The following is a 26,365-nucleotide window of genomic DNA, read 5'->3' on the forward strand; positions in this document are numbered from 1 at the left end:
GGGATTAGTCATTTCAGATTGCACATAGAAAGGAAGATTAGCATTTCATCAGGTGCTTTAAAGAATCTTCTACGGGTTTGTTGACCGCTTAACCAGCACCTGTCTTTGAGGGGATGGGATAGGGCAAATAAGCCTGAAGATCTAAATGGGACATGTTGGTACACACCTTTGATGCCAGCACTTGGGAGGCAAGGCAGCTGGATCTCTGAGTTTGAAGCCGCCTTGGTCTACAGAGAGAGCTTTAGAACAGCCACAGCTGTTCAGAAAGACACTGTCTCAAAAACAAAACAAACAGAAGGCTGGAGACCTGGATTTAAGCCCCAGAATCCATATGGTAGAAGGAAAAAAAAACCAATTCCTCCTGTAAGTTGTCCTTTTACCTCTACAGATGTGTGCATGATGCATAAATGTTCACACATACACATACACACACACACACACCTACTAAAAATATAGCACTGATAAAAAGAGTTGAGGGATGGTGGTTGGGTCAGTAGTAGAGAGAAATTACCTGATTGCAGGGCCCAGGATCCCATCTCCATCACTGCAAAAAGAAACAACACACTTTGAAAAGGAGTTGAGGTAACCTGTATACTTTGTGAGTAGTGATGAGTGTCATGTTTGTGTGGTTCAAGGCAGAATGTATTAGCGATCTTCCCATCTATCTCTGCCTTTCTTAGAAGACTGTGAGGCTCCTGTGCAGATGTGGGTTCCCCAGCCACAAGAGTTGCAAGACCCAAGGTGAAGTTACCCTGCTTGTGGGGAAAGAGCCTTTAGGAAAGTGGGTTTTGTTTTCTCTGTGATACAGGTCCCCTGTGGAGATGCTCAGTCTCAGGACAGGCCCTTCCTGGGTTTGAAGATTCAGTTCTTTGGTGGTCTTGGAACTTGAGCCCTGACAGAACATGTGTAGCCGTGGTTGTACTATTGCTTAGAGCTGTATAAATCAGGCTTCTCTATAAGTCCCCTGTGTATAATGTTCCTCACAGGAGAAGCCAGCCACAGCATTGACATGCCCTCTCCCCCATCTCAACTGCCAGTCTCATGCAGTATACTTTTGCCCTCTCATGAGTAATATGAATGGTTTAGGTGTATTTCTCAGCTCTGAGCCATGTGGCTGTGGGAATCTTTGGACCAGGCTTGCTTTGGATTGTGCTCCTGTTCCCTGGGGCACTGTTCCCTGGGCAGGAAAATGGAAGTAGGTAAGAATGGTTTTGCTTTTCACATGTCTAGTTAATTGATGTATTAGAATTGTTCAGAGGAAGAATGTCTTTGTTATGTATTCATAAAAGCCTTTGAGTTTTAAAATACATTTCTTTTTAAAAAGTGCCTTTTATCTCTTTACTTGAATAGACATAAAGTATCTAAATTTAGGTTAATCAGATTAAGAGCTTTAATGTCTTATTTATGTCAGATTGATTCCATTTTGGTGACTTTTATCCCTTTGAGTCCAGAGAGTAGGGAGAGAATTTCCCAAGACAAAGCTCATCCCTCTCCTCCTCTCTTTCTCTCATCTCTCTCCCTCTAGTCCTCTGTCTTTCTCTCCCTGCCCCCCAAATTTTGCAGACCAGATGCAGCAAGGTTTCAAAATTTGTTTCTATGAAAACTTTCTATTCAGATCAGAGAGACCATAGCTGAGCTGTTTCCGAGTTTTTGTTTTAGAACTATTCTGTAAAATATACTTTAGCTTTTAATGTTGTGAAGGTAGGTAAGTACCAGGAAGGATATGGAGAAAAATAGCCAATAGGAGAAAGGTTATTCTTAGTTTTTGGCATAGTAGGCTTCTCTAGGGAAAACAGTTTCACTTTCTCTTGAAAGAACAACTGACCTTCTCTCTGGGGCTGATTCCATGGAGACACAGAAAATTCCTACTAGTCTAACCTAGAAAAGTGGTCTTACTAGTATAGACTAAAACTAAGTGTGGGAGGAAGGATACCTGTACTCCTGAGGGAACTGTAAGGTCAAGCTTCTCTGCAAGCTTCTTTATTAATGAACTTATAAGTAGGTCTGAGTACTGCTGCCTTATCTTACAGATCTTGATTCTAAATTTCATTCTGAACTACTTAGATTAGTGCACTGAAAACACTGTCTTCCCCAAGAGGGAGCAGTAAACCAAAGGAAGATCCAAGAGGGCAGGAATGAAGATACTGACAAGGAAGGAACTTTATTATTATTATTATTATTATTATTATTATTGACAGGGTTTCTCTGTAAAAGCCCTGGCTGTCCTGGAACTCACTCTGTAGACCAGGCTGGTCTCAAACAGTGATCTGCTCACTTCTGCCTCCCTAGTAAATTAAAGGTGTGTGCCACCATGCCTGGCTAGAGAACTTTATTAAGTTGTTTAAAAATATACCAAGTCCTGTTGTTACTGTATTTTTTTTTTCCTGTAGGGTTAAATATGTCTCTTGCTGTCTTTATTTCCTGCGATTTAGGCCTGTGTTTTTACTGGATGTCTTTTTGGGTCATTAAAAGAAAGTATTTTGAAATAATTTCAAAGGCGCATAAACACTTTCAGAACCATGAAAAAAGCTTCCTAGAGTTTCCCAGTCATTAATGTTTCCCAGCTGATGGGTATCCCCCATATTATGTCTTATCTTTTTGGAGCCTTTTAAGAGCAAGATGCAGACAGGTTGTCTTATCTCTGTACACTCCAGCGTACAGTTCACTCAAATAAGGACACGATTCCACATGCTATCATGCAGCTGTCCAAATCAGGAAGTTAGTGCAGATTCACTGCCATCCAGTCCTTAGCCTCATTTGAGCTCATTGGCTGTTCCAACACATGTCCCTGGCATTTCCTTTGAGCACACATTACTTTCACCCTTCTTCAGACTCCCTTATTCAGGAGCAGTTTTCTTGCCCTTTCCCTGACATCTATGTCTTTGATAAGTTTAGAGAACAGGCCTTACATTGCATCTGGATCTGCATGTCATTTGTGATGACCAGGATCAGTTGTGAACGCTCATCAACATTTTCAGAAAACTGACCTGACACACTCTACCTCACAGAGCCTGTGCTGCTGCTTTCATTCTGGAGACCCTAAGCTTGGTCACTAGTTAAGTGGATATCATCTAGGTATCTGTACTTTAACCTCACTATTTCTCCCTTGACTCTTGATTAATCTTTTGTAGGAACCTTTTCTTAGATTCCATTGATAGCCCACTCCTCAAAATCTTTCCTTTTTCTAGACAATTGGTTCTCAACCTTTGGTTGAGACCCCTTTGGCATTAAAGGACCCATTCACAGGAGTCTCTTAAGACCATTGGAAAACAGATATTTGCATTACAATTCATAATAGTAGCGAAATTAGAGTTAATAAGTAGAAACAAAGTAATTTTATGGTTGAAGGTCACCACCGGTCACAGCATTAGGTAGGTTGAGAGCCACTGCCCTAGACCTAACACCCACTGACATTTTCACTTGCTCAGTGGTAGTTTCCATAGCCATCATTCATTCTTTTTTCATCTGGTTCTGTTCTGCTTGATGAGGAGCTTTTCTTTCTTTATATCTGTGTGGAGTGGGGTTTGAGAATTTTTTGAGTGGCTCATAATTTTTAGTATTTTTTTAATTTTATGTACAAATTTTCCTGCTTAGTTAGTGAGTCCCCCTTCAAGCTGGTTCTAGTGTCCTTTTGGTGTGTCCTCAACTTTGAATGTTCCTAATGGTTAATGTGCTTTCTTACAATTGGCAGAACCTAAGGCCTCTGTGAAGCATATGCTTGGCTTCCTTCAAGGACCTGCTTCCATTTCTGCATCTGTAACATCCTAGCTGTCTGGTGTGTTTCTGTTCCCTATGCACTATGATGGTGCCAGCACTTCCACTTGTCTTCATCTTTTCACATGGCTCCTGGTGGTACCAACTGCTAGGGAGGCCTCCCTTTCCAGTCTAGGACAACCTGTATGATTTTTAAAACATGGAGGTCTTCCCAAAGCTGTCACACAGAATAACTTTAGCCATTTTTTGGCATCTGGGCTTGCGCTTTTAGCTTGAGCATTGGCTGCCTGGATGCTTTTCATCTCCAAACACCATCCCTTCCATCACAGTTCTTTGGCCTACTTAGTTCCAAAGCTTCTAAAACTCAGGCTATCCAAATATGTTTCTGTAAGTCAGGTCTCCTGTATCATTCAGAGTCTCTTATGTTTAGTGGGTGCTCAGAGAGTTCTTTACAAATGATAAATATGTTTCTTGTCTAGAAAATTTTCTTTAAGCTCCTGGTAATTTCAGAGTTCAATACTTTGAAACTTGTAGCAGAAAGACTGCATAGCACTTCTTTTTCAACTTAGGATGATCCTTTCCTCTACTCTTCGAACATGTAGCTAAATTAAAATATCACTACTCATTTTGCAAATGTGTGTTTCTGTCATGGTTCCTTTCAGCAGTTATAGACTCTATTTCATTTGCTTTTAGACAGGATTTATGGTAGTTTGCCATAAAAGCACATACTATATATAAAAGTTAAGTTAAAAATGAGATACACAGACAAGAAAGAAAGAAAGAAAGAAAGAAAGAAAGGTAGATAGATATATAGGTAGGTAGGTAGGTAGGTAGGTAGGTAGGTAGATAGATAGATAGATAGAATGAATGAATGAAAGGAGAAAAAAAACCCTGAACGTGGTTGTAGTGGCATACACTTGAATCTCAGCAGTAGGAAGGTAGAGGCAGGATGATTGTAAGTTTGAGGCTGGCCTAAGCTACAGAACAAGACCCTGTATCTAACAAACAGAAGGAAGGAATGTGCTTGGGCATCAGCTTAATTAAGAATTGATTGACTCTGATGTTATTGTCAGTGACAGCTTCTTCATCTCAAGGGTCATATCCCAGTCTCCTGTAGCAATAGCACAGTGATGGATTGAATTAGAGTTTCATGTACATGGAGCTTCTGAACTGTTGACCCCAAATCCAGGGAACATGATTGTGGTGCTCAGGTTTGGTGAAGAAGGGACAGTTGTGTAGAATGACACTAGCTGGAGTATGACTTAATAGAGTGGGGAGGCCCAGCATGGCCTGTCTATTCAGTTTCTTGGGTTTTTATATAGCTCTCTATACCTCTATATCCTCAGTATGCAGCAACACCGCTGAAATCAAGAGAAAAGAAATGAAGTATGGTGACTCACATCAGTAAGCCCAGCATCTACAAGGTGAGGCAGGGAGATTGTCATGAGTTCAAGGCCACCTGGGTTACACTGATAGCCCATTGTTGTCCAGGACTTGATTTGTAGACCAGCTGAGATCTGGAACTAATAGAGATCTGCCTGCCTTTGCCTCCCTAGTGCTGGTATTAAAAACATTTACCACCATTCTTGGCTCTGAGAGCCTGTCTTAAAAAAAGGAAAAGGAGTGAATTTTCTAGCTTATATGGCTGACTTGGTATGGAAGATTTTCCAATTTCCATTTCCACCTCAGGGAAGAAAATACTGAGCTCTATGGCTTAATTTGGAGGAGGGTAGAAAACTGGCAGACAGAAGAACCAGGAAAGAGACTATTTAAAAGGCCTTTCAGTGTTTAACTCAAAAGTATCCAGCATGCCAAAGTGCCATATTTTTTGGCAGTCTATTTTCTGGGTCCCAGTAAGTTGCAATAGTATAGAAAAGTGAAGACCAGAGTTACACTTATTCCAGATAGTACTGTAGGCTGCTGTTCCCTTGTCCTTTGCTCACATTATTGATTGGGTGGAAAACAAGCAAGAGGGAGTATGCATGGATCCAAGCCTATTGGCCTTTTCTGCATATACAATCCAGTGTATACCAACAGGGAACTAGTGACATGACATGCTACTTCTCTTTTTAGGAGTCTTAACTTCAAATCCGAACAGTAATACACCCTGGCTGATGGGAGGAACATTCAGAACTCCTTAGAAAAGCACCTACAGCTTCTTCAGAGAAGGGATTCAGAAATTTTTAAAGCAGCTGTGTTTTTGAGGTGCATGAGTCAAAAGTAACTATTTATTTATAAGCTATTTATTTATTTACTATTTATTTATTTATTTACTATTTATTTACTCTCTGGCCAGGTGTGGTGGCACACACCTTTAATCCCATCACTCGGGATGCAGGTAAATTTCTGTGAGTTCAAGGCTAGCTTAATCAGTTCTAGGATACCCAGAGCTACATAGTTAGACCCTGTTTTGAAAAAGACACCCTTCCCACTTTCATTCATGTACATGCCGTGTGTGCTGTGAGTGGCAGTGCCTGCAGAAGCCAAGAGAGCACTGGAGTTCTTGGAGCTAGAGTTGTCTGCATTGTCTGTTGTGAGTTTTGTGATATGAGGGACTCTGAGATAGACTGTGAGTTGTCTGACATGAGGGATGGGAATTGAACTGAAGAGTAGCAAGTGCTTTTAACCACTGAGCCATCTCTCCAGCCCCTGTTTGTTTTCATACAGCTTCTAATTACAGCCCAAGTTGGCTCCTGACCTTACTGCCTCCATTCTCCTAGTGCTGGGATTACAGTGTGAGCCACCATGCCTGACAGGTCTTTTGTTTTCTCCCTGTGCTTTATTCCTCATGGTTGGGAGCACCGTGCATAGGGGCTGTATCAGCTTAAATTGAAGTCCTACAATTACCAAATTTTGTATGTTTAGCCCTGGCTTGGATAATGGCATCGGGTGGGGGCATTGTGTCGTCTTGCTGCTGAGACCAAGGTATAGCTCTGCACAGCCTTTTTAGCTCCTTAGACAAGTAGAGAAGCCTGGATTGCTTTTGATTTTTTTTAAATCATATTTCCTAATTTATAAATGAGGACAAAACTTTTCTGGTAGGATCAAGTACATTGAGATGAGACAAATAAAGATCAGTATATAGAAAGGGAACAAAAATATTATTTAAAACAAATAAATACAACAGCTTACTCCTTTGTTTGCGTTTCTTCCTCCTAAACTTTTGTTAGAAGGAAGTTCAGTCAAGATAACTCTGTATTTAAGAACAACCACCATGAGGAAAAGTCAGAGAGAAAAAGCCTTGGTTTGCACTTAGGACAATTTGATTTGAATTTTCCTGCAGTCAGAGTTGGCAGGGTTAATGTGCACCAGCTGAAAAGCCCGCTGCTCCCTTCTGGCAGCCCATATGCAGATACTGCTGTATTAATTACTAAAGAAAACTCGATTAACTCACAAGCCCTGTAACTGTCTGAGAGGCAGCTGCTGCAGCTCAGAAGCAGGTTGCCTTCCTCCCTCCTATGTCAGGCACAGCTTTTAATCTCTTCTCTAAAACATGCTAAGAATGCACTGTAGGTCCTTAGAGCCCCTGGCTAGTCTAGTTTCCTTTGATCTGTGTTTAACAGTAGTTCAGGAGGAGCTTTCATAATTAAATTCACACACAATTTAAAAATAAAAACAGCAAGGCGTGGTGACACATGCTTTTAGAAATCAGAAGCATGTGGGTCTCTGAGTTCTAGGCTAGCCTTATCTAGCCAGGGCTACATAGAAAGACCCTGTCTCAGAATAGTAACAACAACCAGACCAGTTAAAACTAGAATTTAAAACTGGAAAGAGTGTTAAAGATAGTCTAACTCTCTCAGTTCATAGATGAGCAGTGTAAGGACCAGAAAGGGCCAGTAGCCCGCCAGGATCAGAAAATCACCCCAGAGCTGTTCCCATTGCCGACTGCGCTCCTTGTCACAAAGGTACCCAGAGAAGGAAGATCACCCCATCTGCTTTCAGCTTCATTTCTTTCAAGCACTTATGCAAAGCTTACAGACATGTTAGTGAAAAAGCTAATGCTTCATGGAGAAGGAGAGGGCTTTGGATAGTGTTACGTTGAAAAACCAGAGTAGCAGTGCCCACGATGAAGGCCTTCCTAGCTCAGTAGGTTGCACATAGAGTCCTGGCAGAGTGCCTGGAAATAGGAAGCAGAACTGGGCTCAACCTCAGCTGCCTTGCCAGTACATGAGCATTGGCTGCTTTGACTGTAGCAGTTTGTGTCTGCAGACTATTTTTGTGGAGAGATGAAGCACATGAAGGTGATGATTTGGGTCAGATGAATAATGGGGTGTGTCTCTGTGGTTTTGGCTGATGCAGCATGCTTTATTGGCTTTCCTGTTGCTGATAGTTAGTGTCAGAAGGTGTCCTGAAAGAAGCTTTGGTTGGTTTTGTTACCCACTCTCCTAGAGGAAGCAGCAGCGATAGAACTCACTTAAGACTGTTGAGTTGTTTTACTTATAAAACAGAATGTCTAAGTGCAAACAGACACTTAGTCACTTAAGTGAGAATCTGGGAAGGACTAGGAAAAGAGGAAGATGGGTACATGTAATGAGGGTGAAGGCAGGGTAGCTGACATCCTTTTTGCAAATTCTGCAGTTCTGTTTTCTTCACAGCTACTCACTATGTAAAGATGGAGCATTATAGAAATGATGGTTTGCTTGAAACTTTATCACGATGCTGTACTTTGCAAATGTAGTAAAGCAGTTCTGTAGACAACTCTTCACAACCAATGAATTCTTACACAGAGCAAATAACTGTAGAACTTTCAAGTGCTGTCAGTCATTGTGTTGGGTGCTGAGGATGCAGAGAAATAGGGAGGCTTTTCATGCTTTGATTCTTAGAAACAGTAATAGAAGAACCTCTGCACTGTATGGTATATATTATGGTATATAGGGGACAAAGGTATGTGGGACTCAGGACTTGCCTATTGTTCTTTGCTAAGTAATTACACAGACAACTGCTCTAGAGTGTAGGCCAGAGATTAGACCTGTAAGTAGCCTGTTGACTCTGTACTCATTAAATACCTTGCTCAGAAACAGGCACTCAGGAAGTGCTCTCTACATTTTCAGAGGAGCCCATCTCTTTCCCAGGAGAGTAGATTTCCTGTTATAATGTTGCTGATATATGTGGTGAGGCCAGGGTGCTGTACTCATAGATAGACACGAAACAGAAAACCATAATAAATACAGACAGGGATCTAGGGAGGAGAGACCTCTTGAACCTTTCTGGTGATGTCACTTGTGGGAGATAAGAGAGCATGAGGCAGGTACATTCTGAAGTAGAACAACCTTTTCACGGCATCAGGCCTCTTGCTTCAGGAACAAAGCAGCCTACAATGATTTGAGATAAATTGTTAGGTGACCAAGGCAAATAGTATCTCAGTGTAACTACCTTAAGCTTCAATTATGACATGTGTGTTTGGCTCAAAGATTGGCTTTCCTGAATCTTAGATGTTGGGAGATCCCGTTACTGAAGCAATTTGAGAGTAGTAGGTTCTTCCTTGAGCATTTCTAGGAATCAATTCCATATTCTTTCTCAGACAGGGTTTCAAGATGTTTGATTTTCATAATAGTACTGAAATCTGTTTGCAGAAGTGAGCCCTTTAGATTACGGTGTTATCTTCATAGGAGATTGTTTTTGAGATCACATCTCTTAGAGTTGTCTAGATTTTATCCTGCTGGGCAGTTTTGTCCCTTTGTCTTACTTTTGATCTTGCCAGCCATCAGTAAAAAGAGAATGACTTGATTAAGGAGTATAGATCTTAATTAAGCATCCATTGTCTTGAGAAAACTTGGCAGATGGGGTGCTATGGTCAGCTACCAAGATGATGACTGCAGAACACGTTAGAATTCATGCCATCTGGGAGGGGTTTTCAGTGCCCAACCCCTTGTGTGTATTAGCATTTAGGAATAAAATAAGTTTAAATGAAGAGCATAAGCTAAAACTGTGTAGGGCAGGGATTTTAAAGGGCTGCGTATCCAAATATTCTGCCTTCTATCAGAAGGAAGGTTGTTTTTCTTTAAGTTAAATTTATTTATTTTTATTTTATATGCATTGGTGTTTTGCCTGCATATTTATCAGTGTAGGGTATCAGATCCCCTGGAAATGGAGTTACAGACAATTGTGAGCTGCCATGTGGGTGCTGGGAATTGAACCTAGGTCCTGAGGAAAAGCAGTCAGTGAGTGCTCTTAACCACTGAGACATCACTCCAGCCCTTCCATGTCACCCCCATCTCCCACCCCCACCCAGAAGGAAGGTTTTGATTTTGACATATTTAGAAAATAGTTTCTACTTAGACTCAGACCCTAGTTATTGCCAATTAGTGATCTTGCATTTGTGATGGAATCCTTGAAAATTCCTTAAGATGTCCCTCCACTGTATGAAAGAGGAGGGACTGTCAGATCACTGTCACCTTGTTTTCCATGATGAGCTGGCCAGGTGACTCTGACATTTGAAGAATGTTTTCTAAGTAGTGCATTTTCTCAATACCTCCTTTAACCAAAAGTTTCCTGGGAGCTTTCCCTCTAGGACTCTGCCATTCTAGTCGGGTTTCTGTGTGAGCCTCTCTCTACTCCCCTCACTCTGTATCTACTTCTTTTCCTCTACTCTCCCCAACCAGGCCAGCTGAGCTGCATTTCCTTCCCACCTAAGGAAGAGAAGTATCTCCAGCAGACTGTGGATTGCCTTCCCTGTATATTGATCCTCGGCCAGGACTGTAATGCCAAGTGCCAGCTGTTGAACCTGCTGTTGGGGGTGCGGGTGCTTCCCACCCTCAAGCTGGACAATGACAAGAGCTGTAAGCTTCGGCGCCTCCGCTTCACCTATGGGACTCAGACTCATGTCAGCCTGGCACTCCCTGGTCAGTATGAACTAGTACACACGCTGGCTGCACACCAGGACAACTGGGAGACCATCCCTGAGGAAGACTTGGAGGTTCACGAAGACAGTGAGGACGCTGCTCATGTGTTAGCTGAACTTGAGGTGACAATGAGTCACGCTCTGCTACAGGTACCACCCTCCTACATGCCTGCACCAGTTTCTTCTCTGACTTTTTAGAAAAAGTAGTCTGCTGATGGATTCTGGGCTGTGAAAGGAACATAGGCTGAGAGGACTGTAATCCAGGAAGCTGTGTGAGCACAGGGGGTAGCAGTTTCATGCCTGCCTCTGCTGGGCCCTGGGGAACATCTGTTTCCACCAGATGGAAAAGGATATGTGGTCGTTGCATCTTGACAAGATCTTGCAGAGTAGTTATCAAAGTTAGAAGGCTCTTTTCATTTTAATAAGAAGAGATGGTTAGAGACAGGTCAGTAAGGGACAGTAAGATGATGAATAATTAATATTCTTAATAGAACTGAGACAATGTGAAATTTTTTACTGCTTTCTCCTCAGTGCTAGCTGTTAATTTACTGAATGGGGCAGCTCATTTCCCTGACCTTATAAGGAACACAGGTCTGATTCAATATAAGGGAACAAAGCAGCCCTTTCATTTGAAGAATACCTTGGCTTTTTCATGTAAACTCCCAAAGAAAGCATGTGTTGTGTCATCTCCTATGCTATCATATTGCCTCTCCAACCTATCTCAAACAAGAAGGCCTCCTCTCTTTTTCTGACCTTCCTTTGCTGCTAGAAAGCTAGGACTCTGTCATGGCTAGAATGAAATGGGAGTTGGTGAAGGATGTGATGGTTGGGTGAAAGTGGGTAGTATTAAAAGAGCATGATAATGCTCAGAATTCAGGGTTCATCACTTTGGTGTGTGTGCTGCACGGGATGGGCTAGTTTGGCTGGCCACCTTGGGAGAGTGCCTCTTTGTTAGTACCTCTCCATCTATCTCTCTTCTGAGATACTTGGTCTCTGTCAGTGAATGAATCCCTTGGTAGGCAGTCTTCTCACCTCTGCATGTTTCTTTTAGCTTGCTGTGCTGGAGAGGAGTATGTATCGATCCCTATTTTCTCTCAGCCTCCATTTTAGTGGTGGGCTGTTTTCAGGCACTCTACTGCTGAGCTACCCACCAGCACTTTTTGATTAAATTTCTGGGGTTTTCCTTGGCTTTGTTGATGGATTGATTGTGGTGTGTGTGTGTAAGCCAGAGCAGTGTATGTTGGTGCCTTCCTCGATCATTCTCCATCTTATTATTTTTTAAAAATCTATTTTTATTTTATGTGTATTGGTATTTTGCCTGCATGTATATCTGTGCACATGTTCTGTGCCTGCAGAGGCTAGAAGAGAGCATTGGATCCCATGAAAGTAGAGTTACATAGGATTGTTAGCTGTTATGTGGTGTTGGGACTTGAACCTGGGTCCATTGGAAGAGCAACCAATGTACTTGCTTGCTCTGCCATCTTTCCAGTCCTTTCTCCTTATTTTTAGAGACAGGGTCTTTCACTGAACGTGAAGGTTACTGTTCCAGTGAGGCTAGCAGCCAGCAAATTCCTGGGATCTACCTGTCTCTGCCTCCCAACACTGGGGTTACAAGCCCTCCCCACTCTGCCTGGCTTTATAGGAATACTATATATTTGAACTCAGGTCTTGTGGCTTTCACATGAAGTGCTCATACCCACTGAGCTGCCTCCACAGCTCCTTGCATTTAGCTTATATTAATTTACTTTCCTTCCACGAATTGATTAACAAAGTCAGTATAAGGAAAGTGCAAGTTGTTCCCTTAGTGTATCTTACTAATATCTTATACTGAGAGCTCCCATGGCTTGCTGCTGATAGATGATAAGTGTGCATGCACACGCATACGCACACACACACACACACCCCACACCACCCCCTTCCATCATAATTGAAAACAGTACTGGGATTATAGTACCAGAGCAGCCTTTTCTTGGCTGAAATTCTCTAGTTTTTCATGGTCTTTCCTGTGGCGATGAGGCTTCCCTTAAGCAATTTCTCCAGATTTTTTTTCTTCTCCACAGGTTTTGATGTGGAGCTGGGAGCAGACTCCAGGGATTCTAAGTTTAGATTCCTATGATGCAGAGCCTGCTGGAGGCTTTGTGGCCACTGTGGATTTGACTACCCTCTTTCACCACAGGCTTTCATCTTTTGAATAATCAGAGATTATTCTCAGAGTAGGGCAGAGCTACCTGAGGAGTGTTCATGCCCATGAAAAAAGTTTTGTTCAGCTCCAGTTATATTTAGGATCAATGAGTTCATGCTTTGATTTGGAGAGGAGGTGACAAAGAAAGGAAACATTTAACTAAAGGAAACCAAAATTGAATTAGGGGAAATGCATGTCCCTTTGAGCTGTCAAACTATCAAAGCAGAATTTCCCCCTGCCCTCTTATACAATGGTCATTCTTCTAATATATTAAAATTCCTCATAACCTTACCATTTTCAGCATATTCCATAATAGACCAACTTATATCAACTCACACTGCACAGTATTTCCAACTTGTTAATTCTGGATCCACTGAGAGTCCTGGTTTATATTTCAATAAGAGGAACTTTGTTAAGCCATTAGTATGAGACCTTACATAGTGTTCAAATATGGCATTTTTCCTAGTTGGCAGCACATTTCATAATTCCTCATACAAAGTATTTTATATGCAAAAGTACTTTCCCTTCCCTACCCCCACCCACTTTCTAGCATCTTTATATACCCAAGTCTAATGGAACAACTGTCTGCCTTACACTTTCACAATCTGGTGGTAGTGGTGTGTGTGTGTGTTTCTCTTTTGTAAAGATTGAATTTGCTCAACGTGCAAAGATTTCTGCAGTCTCAGCAGTACTTCCTTTACTGAGGTGGCTTTTACATAATTTCAGTTGCTCTGAAGTTATTCTTCCTCTTCCTTTTTCTTCTTCCCTCCTCTTTGTCCTCCTCTCCTCTTCCATCATCATCACCATCATCAGGTCTTGTTATTTATTTTGTATAAGCTGGCCTGGAACTTAAAATTCTCCTGGCTCAGCCTCCCACATATTGGGATTCTACATAGGAGATACCACAGCTACTGTGTTGTTCTGCCCTCATCAGCAGTTTATTCCACCATGTCCTTCCTGGCCATTTGGGAAATTTACTTGTCACCTGGCAACTAGCCTGCCAACAGCTGGCATGGTTGGTTGCTCATCATAATGTCTGGTGGGGTATTTGAGGGAACCCAGGAAGACTAATTCTTCCAAACAAGGTCTTATTATTAACTTGTAATTAGCTAGTTACAGTGACAAAATTTTCTCTTTATAACCCTATTAGTCTTAAGTGGGAATAACCTGTTTTTAATACATATACTCATTTTTATTATATTTTAGCAGTTAATGCTTTCAGAATCCAGTCACCATAAAGCATCTTAAGAGAACAAAAAATTATATGAAAATGTAACCCTGAAATTTCCTAAGATTGTTTCTCAGAGACTAGCTTCTCTCAGGTTCTAGCTAGTTATTGGCATTTGTTCAGGTACCTAATAAAACAGACACTGTATATTACCTGTCTTAGTTAGGGTTTCTATTGCTGTGATGAAACACCATGACCAAAAAGCAAGTTGGGAGGAAAAGGTTTATTTGGCTTATACTTCCATATAGCTGTTCATCGTCGAAGGAAGTCAGGGCAGGAACTTGGAGGCAGGCACTGACAGACTGGCCATGAAGAGTGCTTCTTACTGACTTGCTTCTCAAGGCTCTTGCAGCCTGCTTTCTTATAGAACTCAGGACCACTAACCCAGGGATGGCACTACTCAGAGTGGGCTGGGCCCTCCCACATTGACCACTAATTGAGAAGATACCCTGCAGCTGAATCTCATGAAGGCATTTCCTTAGCTGAAGCTCCTTCCTTTCAGATGACTCTAGCTTATGTGAAGCTGACATGAGACTAGCCAGCACAGTGCCTTTAGTTAGATGCTGCATTGTCTGTAGACTAGATGAAATGATAAGAGTTGGTAGGTAAGAAGTAGAAAAGAAGACAGTGCATGGAATTAGGTCCAGATGGTTATTCTAAGAGAAAAGAAATAAGGGTGGCTAGCCCATCCAAAGCAGAGATGTAAAGTGTGATATTTTAGAGAGGTAATTGAAGTAAAGAAAGAATTATTTTATGGAGCAAGAAAGGAGAAACTGAAATGATTTGTCAGATAGGATATAGGAAGTTCAGACCAACACTAAATCACAAATACCTTGGAGACAGTAAGCTTGTGTTCTTTGCCTAACAATCTTACTCTTCCCCCAGTACACTGCTTACACTATATGCCAAGAGAATCAGGAACACCTATCACAGGTTAATGCACATATTAAGTAGACAGTGGTTTAAAGGTGAATGTTTTCTTTGGTACTAGGGATTGAACTCAATGCCTTATACATGCCAAATATGAATTGTATCACTAAATCTCTAGCCAAGAATTTTGGTTTTTAAAATTCTTATCTAGGGGCTAGGAATGCAAAATTGATTAGTGGGTGTCCTAGCAATTTTTATGTCAATTTGACACAAGTTAGAGGAGAGAGAGTCTCAATTGAGAAAATGCCTCAGTAAGACTGGACTCTAGGCAAGCCTGTTCAGCATTTTCTTAATGGGGGAGGACTCAGCCCATTGTGGATGGTACCATCCCTGGGCTGGTGGTCCTGGGCTCTGTAAAAAAACAGGCAGAGCAAGCTTCGTGGAGCAAGCAGGTAGGCAGCACTTGTCCTCTGCATCAGCTCCTGCTTCCAGGTTCCTGCCTGTTTTGAGGTCTCATCCTGTCTTCCTTCAATGATGAAGAGTGATGTTGGTTGAAGTGCAAGCCAAATAAGCCCTTTCCTCCCCAACTTGCTTTTGGTTATGACGTCTTATACAGCAATAGTAATACTAAGACACTAGAGTACTTATCTAATATGCACAAAGCCATGGGCTCCACCCTAACAGCATAAATAAGGCATGGTGATACATACCTGTAATTTTAATACTCAGGAGGTAGAGGCAGGAGGATCAGAAGTTCAGGGCTGTCTTTGGCTACATAGAGAGTTTGGGGCCACGTGGGATATATGAAATCCTGCCTCAAGAAAATAAGCCTGGGATGGGTGTGGTGGCACACTCATTTAATCCCAGCATTTGGGAGGCACAGGTAGGTGGACCTCTGTGTGTTTGAAGCCAGTTTGGTCTAATATGAGTTTATGGCTATGTAGAGAGACTCTGTTTCAAAAAAATTTATAAAGTTTTATTTATACCATAGTGGCCTTGATAGCTCTTAAAAGAACACTTCAGTATTCATTTGCCTTTGGCCTTCCAAGTTAGCTTTTGGGGGTTATCTGACAGTTTAAAGTCTTAATCTCCCCCTTTCATTGTCTCCTTTTGCTACCATCATATCCTGCACCGTAACGTCTTTTTTTTTTCTTTTCTTTTTCATTTCAAAAACCTCGATTATGTCTCCCTCTGAGGAACATGAGGAACAGCTAGTGTGGGGAGGGAGCCTTTCTTTCTTCAGCCTCAAGAGACAGAAAGAATTGTCTGTAGGCAGGAACTTGATTGTTAAGCCTCTTGAAAATATTTTCTCTGTGATTCTTTTGTGATACGGCAGCCATTCTTGAAGAATGCTATCTTGTTTCATAATGGCGTTTTCCCTTTGCAGCTAGTGTACTGTTTAAGCATAGAGTGAGATCTGTGCTTGGTATATCATGTTTTCATTAACTTTCAGAACTTCCCTGACATCAGATCAGACCATTCCTGATACATAGTGAGTTGTGAGTAACTGATTAAACACAGCCTTTGTGGCTAGATGGGTGGGGACCTGTGTAGCCGCTTAGCTCTGTGACTGTGTTAGAAGGGCCTAGTAATCTCTATCTTTTGGCATAGACGTGATGCTAAAATGAGACAAAATGTATAAAGAACCCAACAATGTTTGGCACATAATAAGCCAGTTCCTTCCTCCATCTGGATGAATAAATCAGGAGATTTTTTGTTTGTTTGTTTGTTTTCTTTTTTTGGGACAGGGTTTCTCTGTGTTGTCCTTGCTGTCCTGTAACTTACTCTGTTACTTGGCTCCAGACTCAGAGATCTGCCTGCCTCTGCCTCCCAAATGCTAGGATTAAAGGGGTGTGCCACTATGCCTGGCTCCTGGCTCAAATTGGGGTTTTTTAGAAGAGTTCCTTGGGATAGAGAGGTGGCTCAGTGGCTTAGAGTGCATACTGTTCTTGCAGAGAGGACTTGAAATCAGTCCCTAGCACCTTCAAGTTGGGCAGCTCACAACTGCTTGTAATTCCGGCTCCAGGGGATCTGACACCCTCTTCTGGTCTTTGCAGGCACTGCTCTTACATGTACCTACTCAAGCAAGTACACACACACACACACACACACACACACACACACACACACACTTACTGTTCTTTTGGAAAGAACAGTTTCTATTTTCTCAGTCATTTGTCTCTTCCTTGATAATCAGACAAATATAGACTTATGTTTTTTTCAAACTGGAGTCCTTGTGCTAGCTTATTTCTAGCCGACCTCACTAGAGATAACATTCTTCATAATTCATTATGACTTACTTTTATAATGAAATGGAAAGAGAAGTTGTTTATGAATGTAAATAGTACAGAAGTGTATAAAAGTTTAAGTCATATCTTCTCTCTTTTCCATATGTTTTCTTTTTGTCTGTGAGCCTTGTAAGAGTTAGAATAAAGCTTCAGATTCTTATTGAAATAAACTTCTAGCCATTCTCTGTGCTTCTGGGACAAAGCTCTGGGGTGGCCTCATGTAAAACTGTTTCTTAGGAGGCATCTTATGGCCTAGCAACCCATTTACTTGAAGCTCTCCTTTAGAGAGTATTTGTACAAACCAGAGTCAATATTTTCTTTAATATGTAACTAGCATTCAAAAGTGAAGGACAAGCTGTGTGAGGTAGCACACAACTGTTATCCCAGCACTCAGGGAAGCAGAGGCAGGCAGATTGTGAGTTCAAGGCCAGCCTGGTCTACAAAGCTGGTCCAGGACATCCAACGCTACACAGAGAAACAAACAAATAAACAAACAAATAAAAAACAAAAAAGTGAAGGGAAGGTGGAATGGCTCAGTGGGTAAAACTACTGGTTGAGCGAGCCTGAAGACCTGAGTTTGCTCCCCAGAACTCAGGGCAGAAGGAGAGAACCAATTTCCTCAAGTGACCTCTATACCTCTACATGTGCACATGGCCACCTGCATTCTTTCATATATACAACATATGAACCACAGTAAAAAAATAAAGCTAAGGTTTAAGAAAGTGGAAGTGATGCAAAGTCAACCTGTAAAACAACAAAAACAAACAAACAAAAAAACCTTTTCAAGTGCCCATGAGAGGTGACAGAGAAAAACTGGAGGTAAAGATGCATAGGGTGCTCTTAGCAACAGAGAGACCTGGAAGATCTGTTCTGTGGAGGAAAGCAGACAGGTGGACCTCTCTCACCCTTCCCGAAGCCTCTGACTAAAGTGTTTTGACTTAAAAAAATCAGTAGGGGCAGAGGCTCCACTGTGTAAGTGGCTCTTCGAGAGTGGGACTATTCCTAGATTAGTGTATGCTGCTTTCCATGTGGTTTCATGAACCTGAGGCTTTGGATGTGGATAAAGCCAAGACTCTGCCACTTCCCAACGTCAGCCTGAATATACAGCTGATTGCTGTTTGAGTCACAGTTAAAATAATCACCTGTCTTAGTCAGGGTTTCGGCTGCTGTGGTAAACACCATGACCAAAAACAACTTGGGGCAGAAAGGGTTTATTTCAGTTTGCAATTCTCAGGTCCCACTACATCACTGAAGGAATGCAGGGCAGGAACCTGGAGGGAGGAGCTAAAGCTGAGGCCATGGAGAAGTGCTGCTTACTGGCTTGTTCCTCCTGATTTTCTCAGGCTGCTTAATTACAGCACCCAGGCCCTGCTCAGGAGTGGCACCAGCCAGAGTGGGTGGGTGAGCCTCCTCACATCAGTCACTAATTATGAACATAACCCACAAACTTGCCTACAGCCCAATCTTGTCATTGTTATTTTGGGCTTTTTTTTTTTTTTTCGGAGATAGGGTCTCTCTGTGTAGCCTTGGCTATCCTGGATGTACTTTGTAGACCAGGCTGGCCTCGAAACCACAGAGATCTGCCTGCCTCTGACTCTTCTCTGCACACCCAACTCTACAGCCCAAACTTAAGGATTCAAGTGCTGTTCCCTCTTCTTAGATAAGTGTGGCTTGTTTCAGGTTGACAAAAGCAAAACAAAGAAAACCAACTAGGACATCATCCTTTATATAGTTGAGCTTTAGCAGTGTGCCGTGAGCTACAGAGGCCCTACCAACAAGAACAGTTATTCTTAGGAAGCAGTCAGCCTTCTTCAGTGACAATGGTTCCTGCTAGGCATTTGTCCCTTCATACAGAAAACAAAGCCAAAGAGCTGTTATTCTGCTGCTTTGATAGTAGCATACACCTTTCTTTCATATTCTCTTAATCTTGTCAGAAAAACTAATGGTTAACAGAAAACTTCTGTGGTTTCATGACTTTGTGCAGAATATATTCTATGAGAGAACTCTCCTATTATGATTCAAATGAAATTAAGGGATTCTCTCATTCCCTGAGTATTTTCCTTGAGTAAGGAGCAAAATACTTACTTATTGCTTCAAACATCAGTTTCAGATAAATGTGTACCTTTCAGGTAGAAGATTTTATATGATGATCACATGTGGTTTTGAGGAAGTAATAAAGGCATTGTTTCTTTTTCAATTAATCTCACAGTTATTTATGGTATGCCTTCTAAATTATGGGTACTGTTCTGGGTGCTAGGAAGGTATATAGCCTTCAGGAAATAGATAGTTGAGGTCAGACTTCTATCTCAGGTATATACGATGGACTTGGGACAGCTCTGGCTCATCCACTCAGTATGAAATATGTTTTATTGACTCTTTCATAGTGTAAACAATGTATCTTCATCATATCTATCTTTAATTCTCCCCTCCCATTCTTCCTAAGCATCTCCCATGTCCCCATCTCCACTTCATGTCTCTCCTCTCTTTGTAACCCATTTAGTCCAATTAGTGCTGCCTGTTGGACATTGACTGACATTGTTGACTTGATCTTGGGCAAGTCACTATAGCTTCAGTGAGCTCATGAGTACACTGGCCATGTCTTTTCCAGACCATGGCATTTCTCAGCACTCCTTCCCCATCCTCTGCTTCTTACAATGTTTTTGCCCTCTTTTCCACAATGCTCCATGAGCCTTAATGTATGTGGGGGTTTACACAGATATCCCATTGATTAGCTTATAATACCAGCTATGAATTCCCTCAAGTGAAAATTTTCTAAATAATACATTTTGAATATTTTGTTTTTTTCCTACACTAAATTGACTGATTTATGTCTTTTTACAATATATCTAGGGGGCCAGAGTGTAGCTCAGTTGGTAGAGTGCTTACCCATCACATAAGAAGCCCTGGGTTCGGTGTTCAGCACTGCATAAGGAAAACATGGCAATGCATGCCTATGATGTAGCACTCAGTAAGTGGAGACAGAAAGATCAGGTTCAAGTTCATTCTTGAAAACACAGCAAATTTGAGGCCAAACTGGGATACATGAGACCCTGTCTTAAAGGGAGTGGGGAGGTGTATACTTAGAGGAACTGTGGTTTATAAAACAAACCACTCATAATTTATCTATCTTATGAGCCTAAAACAAGCTTAAATTCAATTCTGGAGCCAGTGTGACAAGCCAGATGTGCTAGAAAGCATTTGTAATCCCAGTGCTCCCACAGAGAGATGGAAGGCAGAGACAGGAGAATTGAGTAGATCAATTAGTCTGTAGTGTATAGCACATCAGAAACTAGAGATGTTGTCGAATGAAGAAGGAACCAACTCCTGAAAAGTGCCTGACCCATCATACAAATATCCTCCTGTTTGTATCTCTCTCTCTCTCTCTCTCTCTCTCTCTCTCTCTCTCTCCCTCTCCCTCCCCCTCTCCCTCCCTCCCTCCTTCCCTTTCTCTGTTCCTTAGGATTCTTTTTACTCTTTTTCTCACCATTACATGTGATTTTGCTGCTGGTGTTTATGCAATTGTATAGTCCAATCTAAGCCTTGAAATTTCTTATCTACTAGCGTTTTGAAAATGCTTCCCTGAAGTGAACAGTCACATTCCAGCATATGTAAGTCAGGGTAGTAAAAGGGGTTTTGGATAGCAAGATGAGAGCCAGGCATGTTTTTTCAACTAGAGCACACTCCCTGCCATTTGAGGCAGAGATGAAACAGAGTAGTCTTCTTGTCCTGGGTTTGGAAAAGGAGTGGATAGATTTATGTAGTTTGCTCAAATAACAAATGGGGAGATGCTAAAAGGCTTTTAGATTTCTTGAAGTTAAAGTGACTGATTAATTAAATGAGTATCATGTGACTTACCTGAAAATAAAGTTTAGTTCTATGTTGATAAGAAGGTGATAACTTTGTGATTTGCAGAGAATGGAAAAGATGAAAAACAAAACAATATAGTTCAAGCACATGTCAGTGTCGTTAGAAGACATGTACTAGATAGATAAATAAGCTAGTTTTCCTGAGCTTTATATATATATATATATATATATATATATGGCTATAAAAAAAGAAAAAACCCTCAGGATTTAATTTTAAAATATATTTTATCAAATATAGATACCTCAAGGGTAGGCAAGATGGCTTAGTACGTATGTCTCCTGACAATTTGACCTATGGTAAAATGAACAGCTGCTAGTTGTCCTCTGATTTCATATGCTTGAGCATGAGTGCCTGTGCACACACACACAAAGTAAAATGTAAAAAGAAGAACGTTCCTTCCAGCCCAGAACTGTTGTACAAGCCTTTATAAACCAGGCACTTGGGAGGTAAAAGGAGGATCAGGAGTTCAAGGCTAGTGTTGCCTACATAGCAAGTCTGAGGGCAGGAGAGACCCTGTTTCAAAGAACAAAGCAGAACACAAACTTGTCTTACGTTTTAGATATTCAGCCTGGCAGTTGTTAAGGACCTAAATTTGAGCAGATACAGGATGGATTCTTTTAGAACTTTGTTTGATGTATTCTGTAAGGTAACTCTGCGATAAGAGTTGGTTTTGAGTTTGTAGAACTCTGAAGGCAACAGAAGTGTGCATCTATGTTAGTGATAATTGGCTAGAGTCTCCACTCACACCTTTGTGACTTATTTCAGAGAGATGAGGAGCAACTGCACATTGGACAGAAATATATGCCACTCTTCAAGAGAGAGACAAAAAAAAAAAAAAAAAGCAGAAACTATAGGATAGGAAAAAGACCAATGGAGGATTTATTTCAAAAGGGCATTCTGGAAACTTTAAAAACAAACAAACAAATTTGGGAATATCAGTTATGATGAAGTTCTGTTCTGTGTGACAGATCACCCCAAACACAAATGCTTAGGCAAGATAGGTTACTATCTTCCTTTTGTGTGAGAGAAAACTTCAGATAGGCACTTGAGGGCCAGGCTTCCTTTTTAGTTATTTTTGAGACAGGGTTTTTCTGTGTAGCCTTGGCTGTCCTGGACTTGGTTTGTAGAGCAGGCTAGCCTCGAACTCACAGATCCACCTGCCTCTGCATGGTGTATACCACTGGCACCTGGCACAACTTTTTCTTTTCTTTTCTTTTCTCTCTCTCTCTCTCTCTCTCTCTCTCTCTCTTACTGATTCATTATTATTTTTTCCTTTTGAGACGATGTCTCTCTTTATAGCTCTGACTGTGAACTCACTATGTAAACCAGGCTTGCCTTGAACTCAGAAAGATCTGCCTGACTCTGCCCCCTGAGTGTTGGGATTAAATGTGTGCACCATCATGCTCAGCTTTCATTATTCTTAGCTCTGGCTTCTACCTACAAGTTTGCCTAGGTCACCTACACGCTGCTGATGCTCTGCCTATCATATTTGTATGCAGATGGAAGATGGGCAAGGCCAAAAAGCATGTTTCATGTTAAAATCAATTCTGTCTCTTTTCTCTTGCCTCACCCCACCTTCCCCAAAATATAAAGGCTAAATATTGGCTTGGTGAGCCTTATTATCTGCCATACCAAGTGATCATATGTGTGTGTGTGTACACATGCATGCAGGAAGGTGGCATACATGTGAGTTTGTAAGTTCACACACACACAGAAACCAGTGCAGAACTTTTGCTATACCTCTTAATCTTATTGCCTCAAGACAGAGTTTCTCACTGAACTTGAAGTTCACTGATCCAGGGGCTTCTTGTGGTCATTATGTAGACAGTAGGGATTGAAATTTAGATTCTCAAGTTTGTATAGCAAGCACTCCTACACATTGAGCTACCTCCCAGGCCCCCAAGTGATCATATTGCTAATGGTATCACCACAGCTTAACTTGACTGAGCCTTTGAGATAGCTGCAGAATCTTAGAGTAGGGTAGTAATGTTTAGTGACCTTGACTATTAGTTTGCAGAATAGTTTCTTGTTTCAGCAACTGATTATATTGAGGACTTAACAATTGTGTTAGACATTGGAGTTCTTATAGTGAGTAAATATGGTCTCTGTCCTCAAAGGCTATATAGGCCAACAGGGAATAAAAATCTCTTCTTCCTTACCTTTCCTCTTCTTTCCTTTCCTCTGTCTTCCCTTTTCCCTTTGAGATAGGGTCTCTCTAGGTTCTAGCCCAGGTTGGACTGGAACTCACTGTGTGACCCAGGCTGGTCTAAAGCTTTTGATCTCTCTCCTTTAGGTCCCAAGTGCTAGTACTACAGGCATGTCCCACTACGCCTGTCTGAACAAGATGGTGTTTAAATAAAGAAACTATGAATGTATTAAATTTAGATAAGAAGAAATAGATTGCCAGTGATTGCCTAACAGGAAAGACTGTAAGGCATGACATGCTTTACACACTGTTAAAGGATGCTTAAGGGAGCCAGGCTGGCAGGGGGGGATAAAGGTGTGAAAGAAAAGTAAGAGGAGGAATATAGGATTACTTCCTGTCTGATAGTTGCTTTAATAATTCATTTTTCTTCCACTATTTGTCTTCTTTTCATGGGGAGTCAATAGGAATGTACAAGCATCAAAGGAAAGCAGAGACTATTCTTTTCATCTGCAATGGTAGAAGGGACTGCCATCCTTTCTACTTTTTTTTTTTTTTTTTTACTCTAGATGAATGCTTGCCTTTGTATGTCACAGAAGTAGGTATGTCACAAACCAAGGAAGGAGGTGGAGAAGTGACTGGGGTACTCTTAAAAAGTCCAGTTGCTCCATCATTATGCATCTGGACTTTGGTCTCAGTGTACGTGAGATTCAAGGAAGGCAAAGATTGGTTCTGACCCTGAAGTGCTGATCTGACCCCTTCTGCTTCTAGGAAGTGGATATTGTGGTGGCACCATGCCACAGTCATCGGCCGGTGATAGATGTTCTGAGTGACTTGGCGAATGATTTCTTGCCTGTAATAACCTATGCACTTCACAAAGATGAACTCTCTGAGAGGGATGAGCAAGAGCTTCAGGAAATTAGAAAGTATTTCTCCTTTCCTGTGTTCTTTTTCAAAACACCCAAGCTGGAGATAATGGACTCTTCCAGTGGGAGAGCAGAGAGTGAAAGATCACCACTGTATCGACAGCTAATGGACCTGGGCTATCTGAGCAGCAGTCACAGGAACTGTGGAGCCCCTGACCAGGATAGCAAAGCTCAGAGCATGTTGGTGGAGCAAAGTGAGAAGCTGAGACAACTGAGTACATTCTCTCAGCAGCTGCTGCAAACTCGCCTAGTTGATGCAGCCAAGGCCCTGAACGCAGTGCACTGTCACTGCCTTGACATCTTTATTAACCAGGCTTTTGACATGCAGCGGGACCTGCAGATCACTCCCAAACGTCTAGAATATACTAGAAAAAAGGAGAATGAATTGTATGAATCACTGATGAATATTGCAAACCGAAAGCAGGAAGAAATGAAGGATATGATTGTTGAGACACTTAATACTATGAAAGAGGAACTTCTGGATGATGCTGCCAACATGGAGTTTAAAGGTAGGTTCTAAAAGTGTCTGGGGCACTGGGACTGCAGAGGCTTCTGATTCCTTGGGCTAGAAGTTGGATGCACTGATTCTTAAGGTCCATCCAGAGGGTCATGTTTAGTCATTTAAATGAGGTGACCTCTTTCTCTTTCATAGATTCACTTTCATTCCTTCCTGGGCCGTTAGCTTAGCTTTTGGTAAATTCATTTTTATAGCTGTCTGTTGAATGAAAGGTTTTTGGTTTTTTTTTTTTTTTTCTATGCCCACTCTAGCTCCCAAATAATGAGGAGACTTGTTAAATTTATTAATAAACTTTAAGTACCATAACTGGGCAGATATTGATCTATTCTATCCTGTCTATGCTAGTCTAGTTATTTCTCAGCCATATACCCTACTACCTGTCCCCTAGTTTCACCCTGGGTGCCTCTGCTCCACTTTTGTCCTCCATGGTGACTACCCAGTGGTGACCTCCTCCTAATGGCATGGTGACCTTCTTCTCCTTTCCCTCTCCCTCCACCTGGAACCACCAGACTGGGCCCAAAAGTCCCGCCTACTGTCTTTTCTCAGCCATTGGCTCTTCAACTTCTTTATTAGCCAATCAGATAACTGGGGAGTAATTTTTACACAACAGTGAGACAGAAGATTCCTTCATATAGTACAATACCAGAATCTGTTAGCATTTAGCTATCTGCAGATTAACCATACAGGCACAACTTAATACAATGGAGATGAAGGTCACCTATATACTGTCCTTTTTCCACTGTTTGTCTTTATCTCTGCATTCCCAAGAAGAGCAGCTTGAAGAACCATACTATGTTGTACTTTTACCTTTGCTCTGTCAGCATGGCCCAGGGTGCCTCACCGTGTTGCTTTTTGTCCCATGGTCTTATTTTATCTTCAGGCTGCTTCCAAAACTCAAAGCATGTTTAGCTTTTTTGGCAGTCTCATTCATCACAAATGACTGCTAACAAAACTGGGGAAAGCCATCAGTCAGGGCTTTTGGTGTCTAAGGTTTCGATACTGCTGACTTCAGTCTCTATGCATGAGCGTGAGCTCTGTCTTACAGCAATTAAAAATGACACTGTTTTTAGTTACTCTTTAGATTTTCAATCATGAATATGTATGCACTTCATCTCAGGGGGTGCTCAAAACCACAAAGACCACTTCAGACTTCACCAGCGCTGCATTTTTCAGAACCTTCACTGGGTGGATTCTGCTTATTTTCTTTGTTCAGATGAGGGGACAAAAGTCTTAAAAGAGTTAAACAATTTTACCGTAGGTCCTACAGCTAGTAAATAGTAGAGGCAGGATATGAACTGATGCAGTCTAATTCTTGTATGCGTTTGTGTGTGTGTGTGTATTTGTTTGTTAAAATGGTCTCACTTTGTGGCCCTGGAAGTCTTGGAACTCACTATGTAGACCAGGCTGGTCTCCTAACTCACAAAGATTGGTCTGCCTTGGTTTCCTGGGTAATGGGATTAAAGGAGTGCAGCTTAAACCAGCTGTTCTTAACATGTTGACCATGACCCCTTTGGGAGTCGAATGACCCTTTCACAAGGGTTACCTAAGATCATCAGAAATGTCAGATATTTACATTATAATTTATAGCAGAAGCAAAATTACTATTAGGAAGTAGCAATAAAATAATTTTATGGTTGGGGGTCACGATAACATGAGAACCTGTATTAAAGAATCACATCCTTAGGAAAGTTAAGAACCTCTGTTCTAAGTTACTGATGCCACCTTCTTCCTGGTACCCAGCTTCAAAGCTACAATATATCCTTTATTGTCTTCACTCTTGAATTTTCAT

At 41.5% G+C, this 26,365-nt stretch overlaps 1 protein-coding gene across 2 annotated transcripts in view; it reads left to right on the forward strand.

Annotated features, from left to right (window-relative positions):
- The window catches only part of Dstyk (dual serine/threonine and tyrosine protein kinase), a 51,461-nt gene that overhangs the window by 7,723 nt on the left and 17,373 nt on the right, over positions 1-26,365 (forward strand). For both annotated transcript variants that reach the window (XM_021636404.2, XM_060364271.1), the window contains exons 2-3: positions 10,317-10,705; positions 23,905-24,568. In XM_021636404.2, coding sequence (XP_021492079.1) covers positions 10,317-10,705; positions 23,905-24,568 — 1,053 coding nt within the window. The remainder of the gene's footprint in view (positions 1-10,316; positions 10,706-23,904; positions 24,569-26,365) is intronic.

Source organism: Meriones unguiculatus, chromosome 11 (assembly GCF_030254825.1).
Source record: "Meriones unguiculatus strain TT.TT164.6M chromosome 11, Bangor_MerUng_6.1, whole genome shotgun sequence".
Taxonomy (NCBI): domain Eukaryota; kingdom Metazoa; phylum Chordata; class Mammalia; order Rodentia; family Muridae; genus Meriones; species Meriones unguiculatus.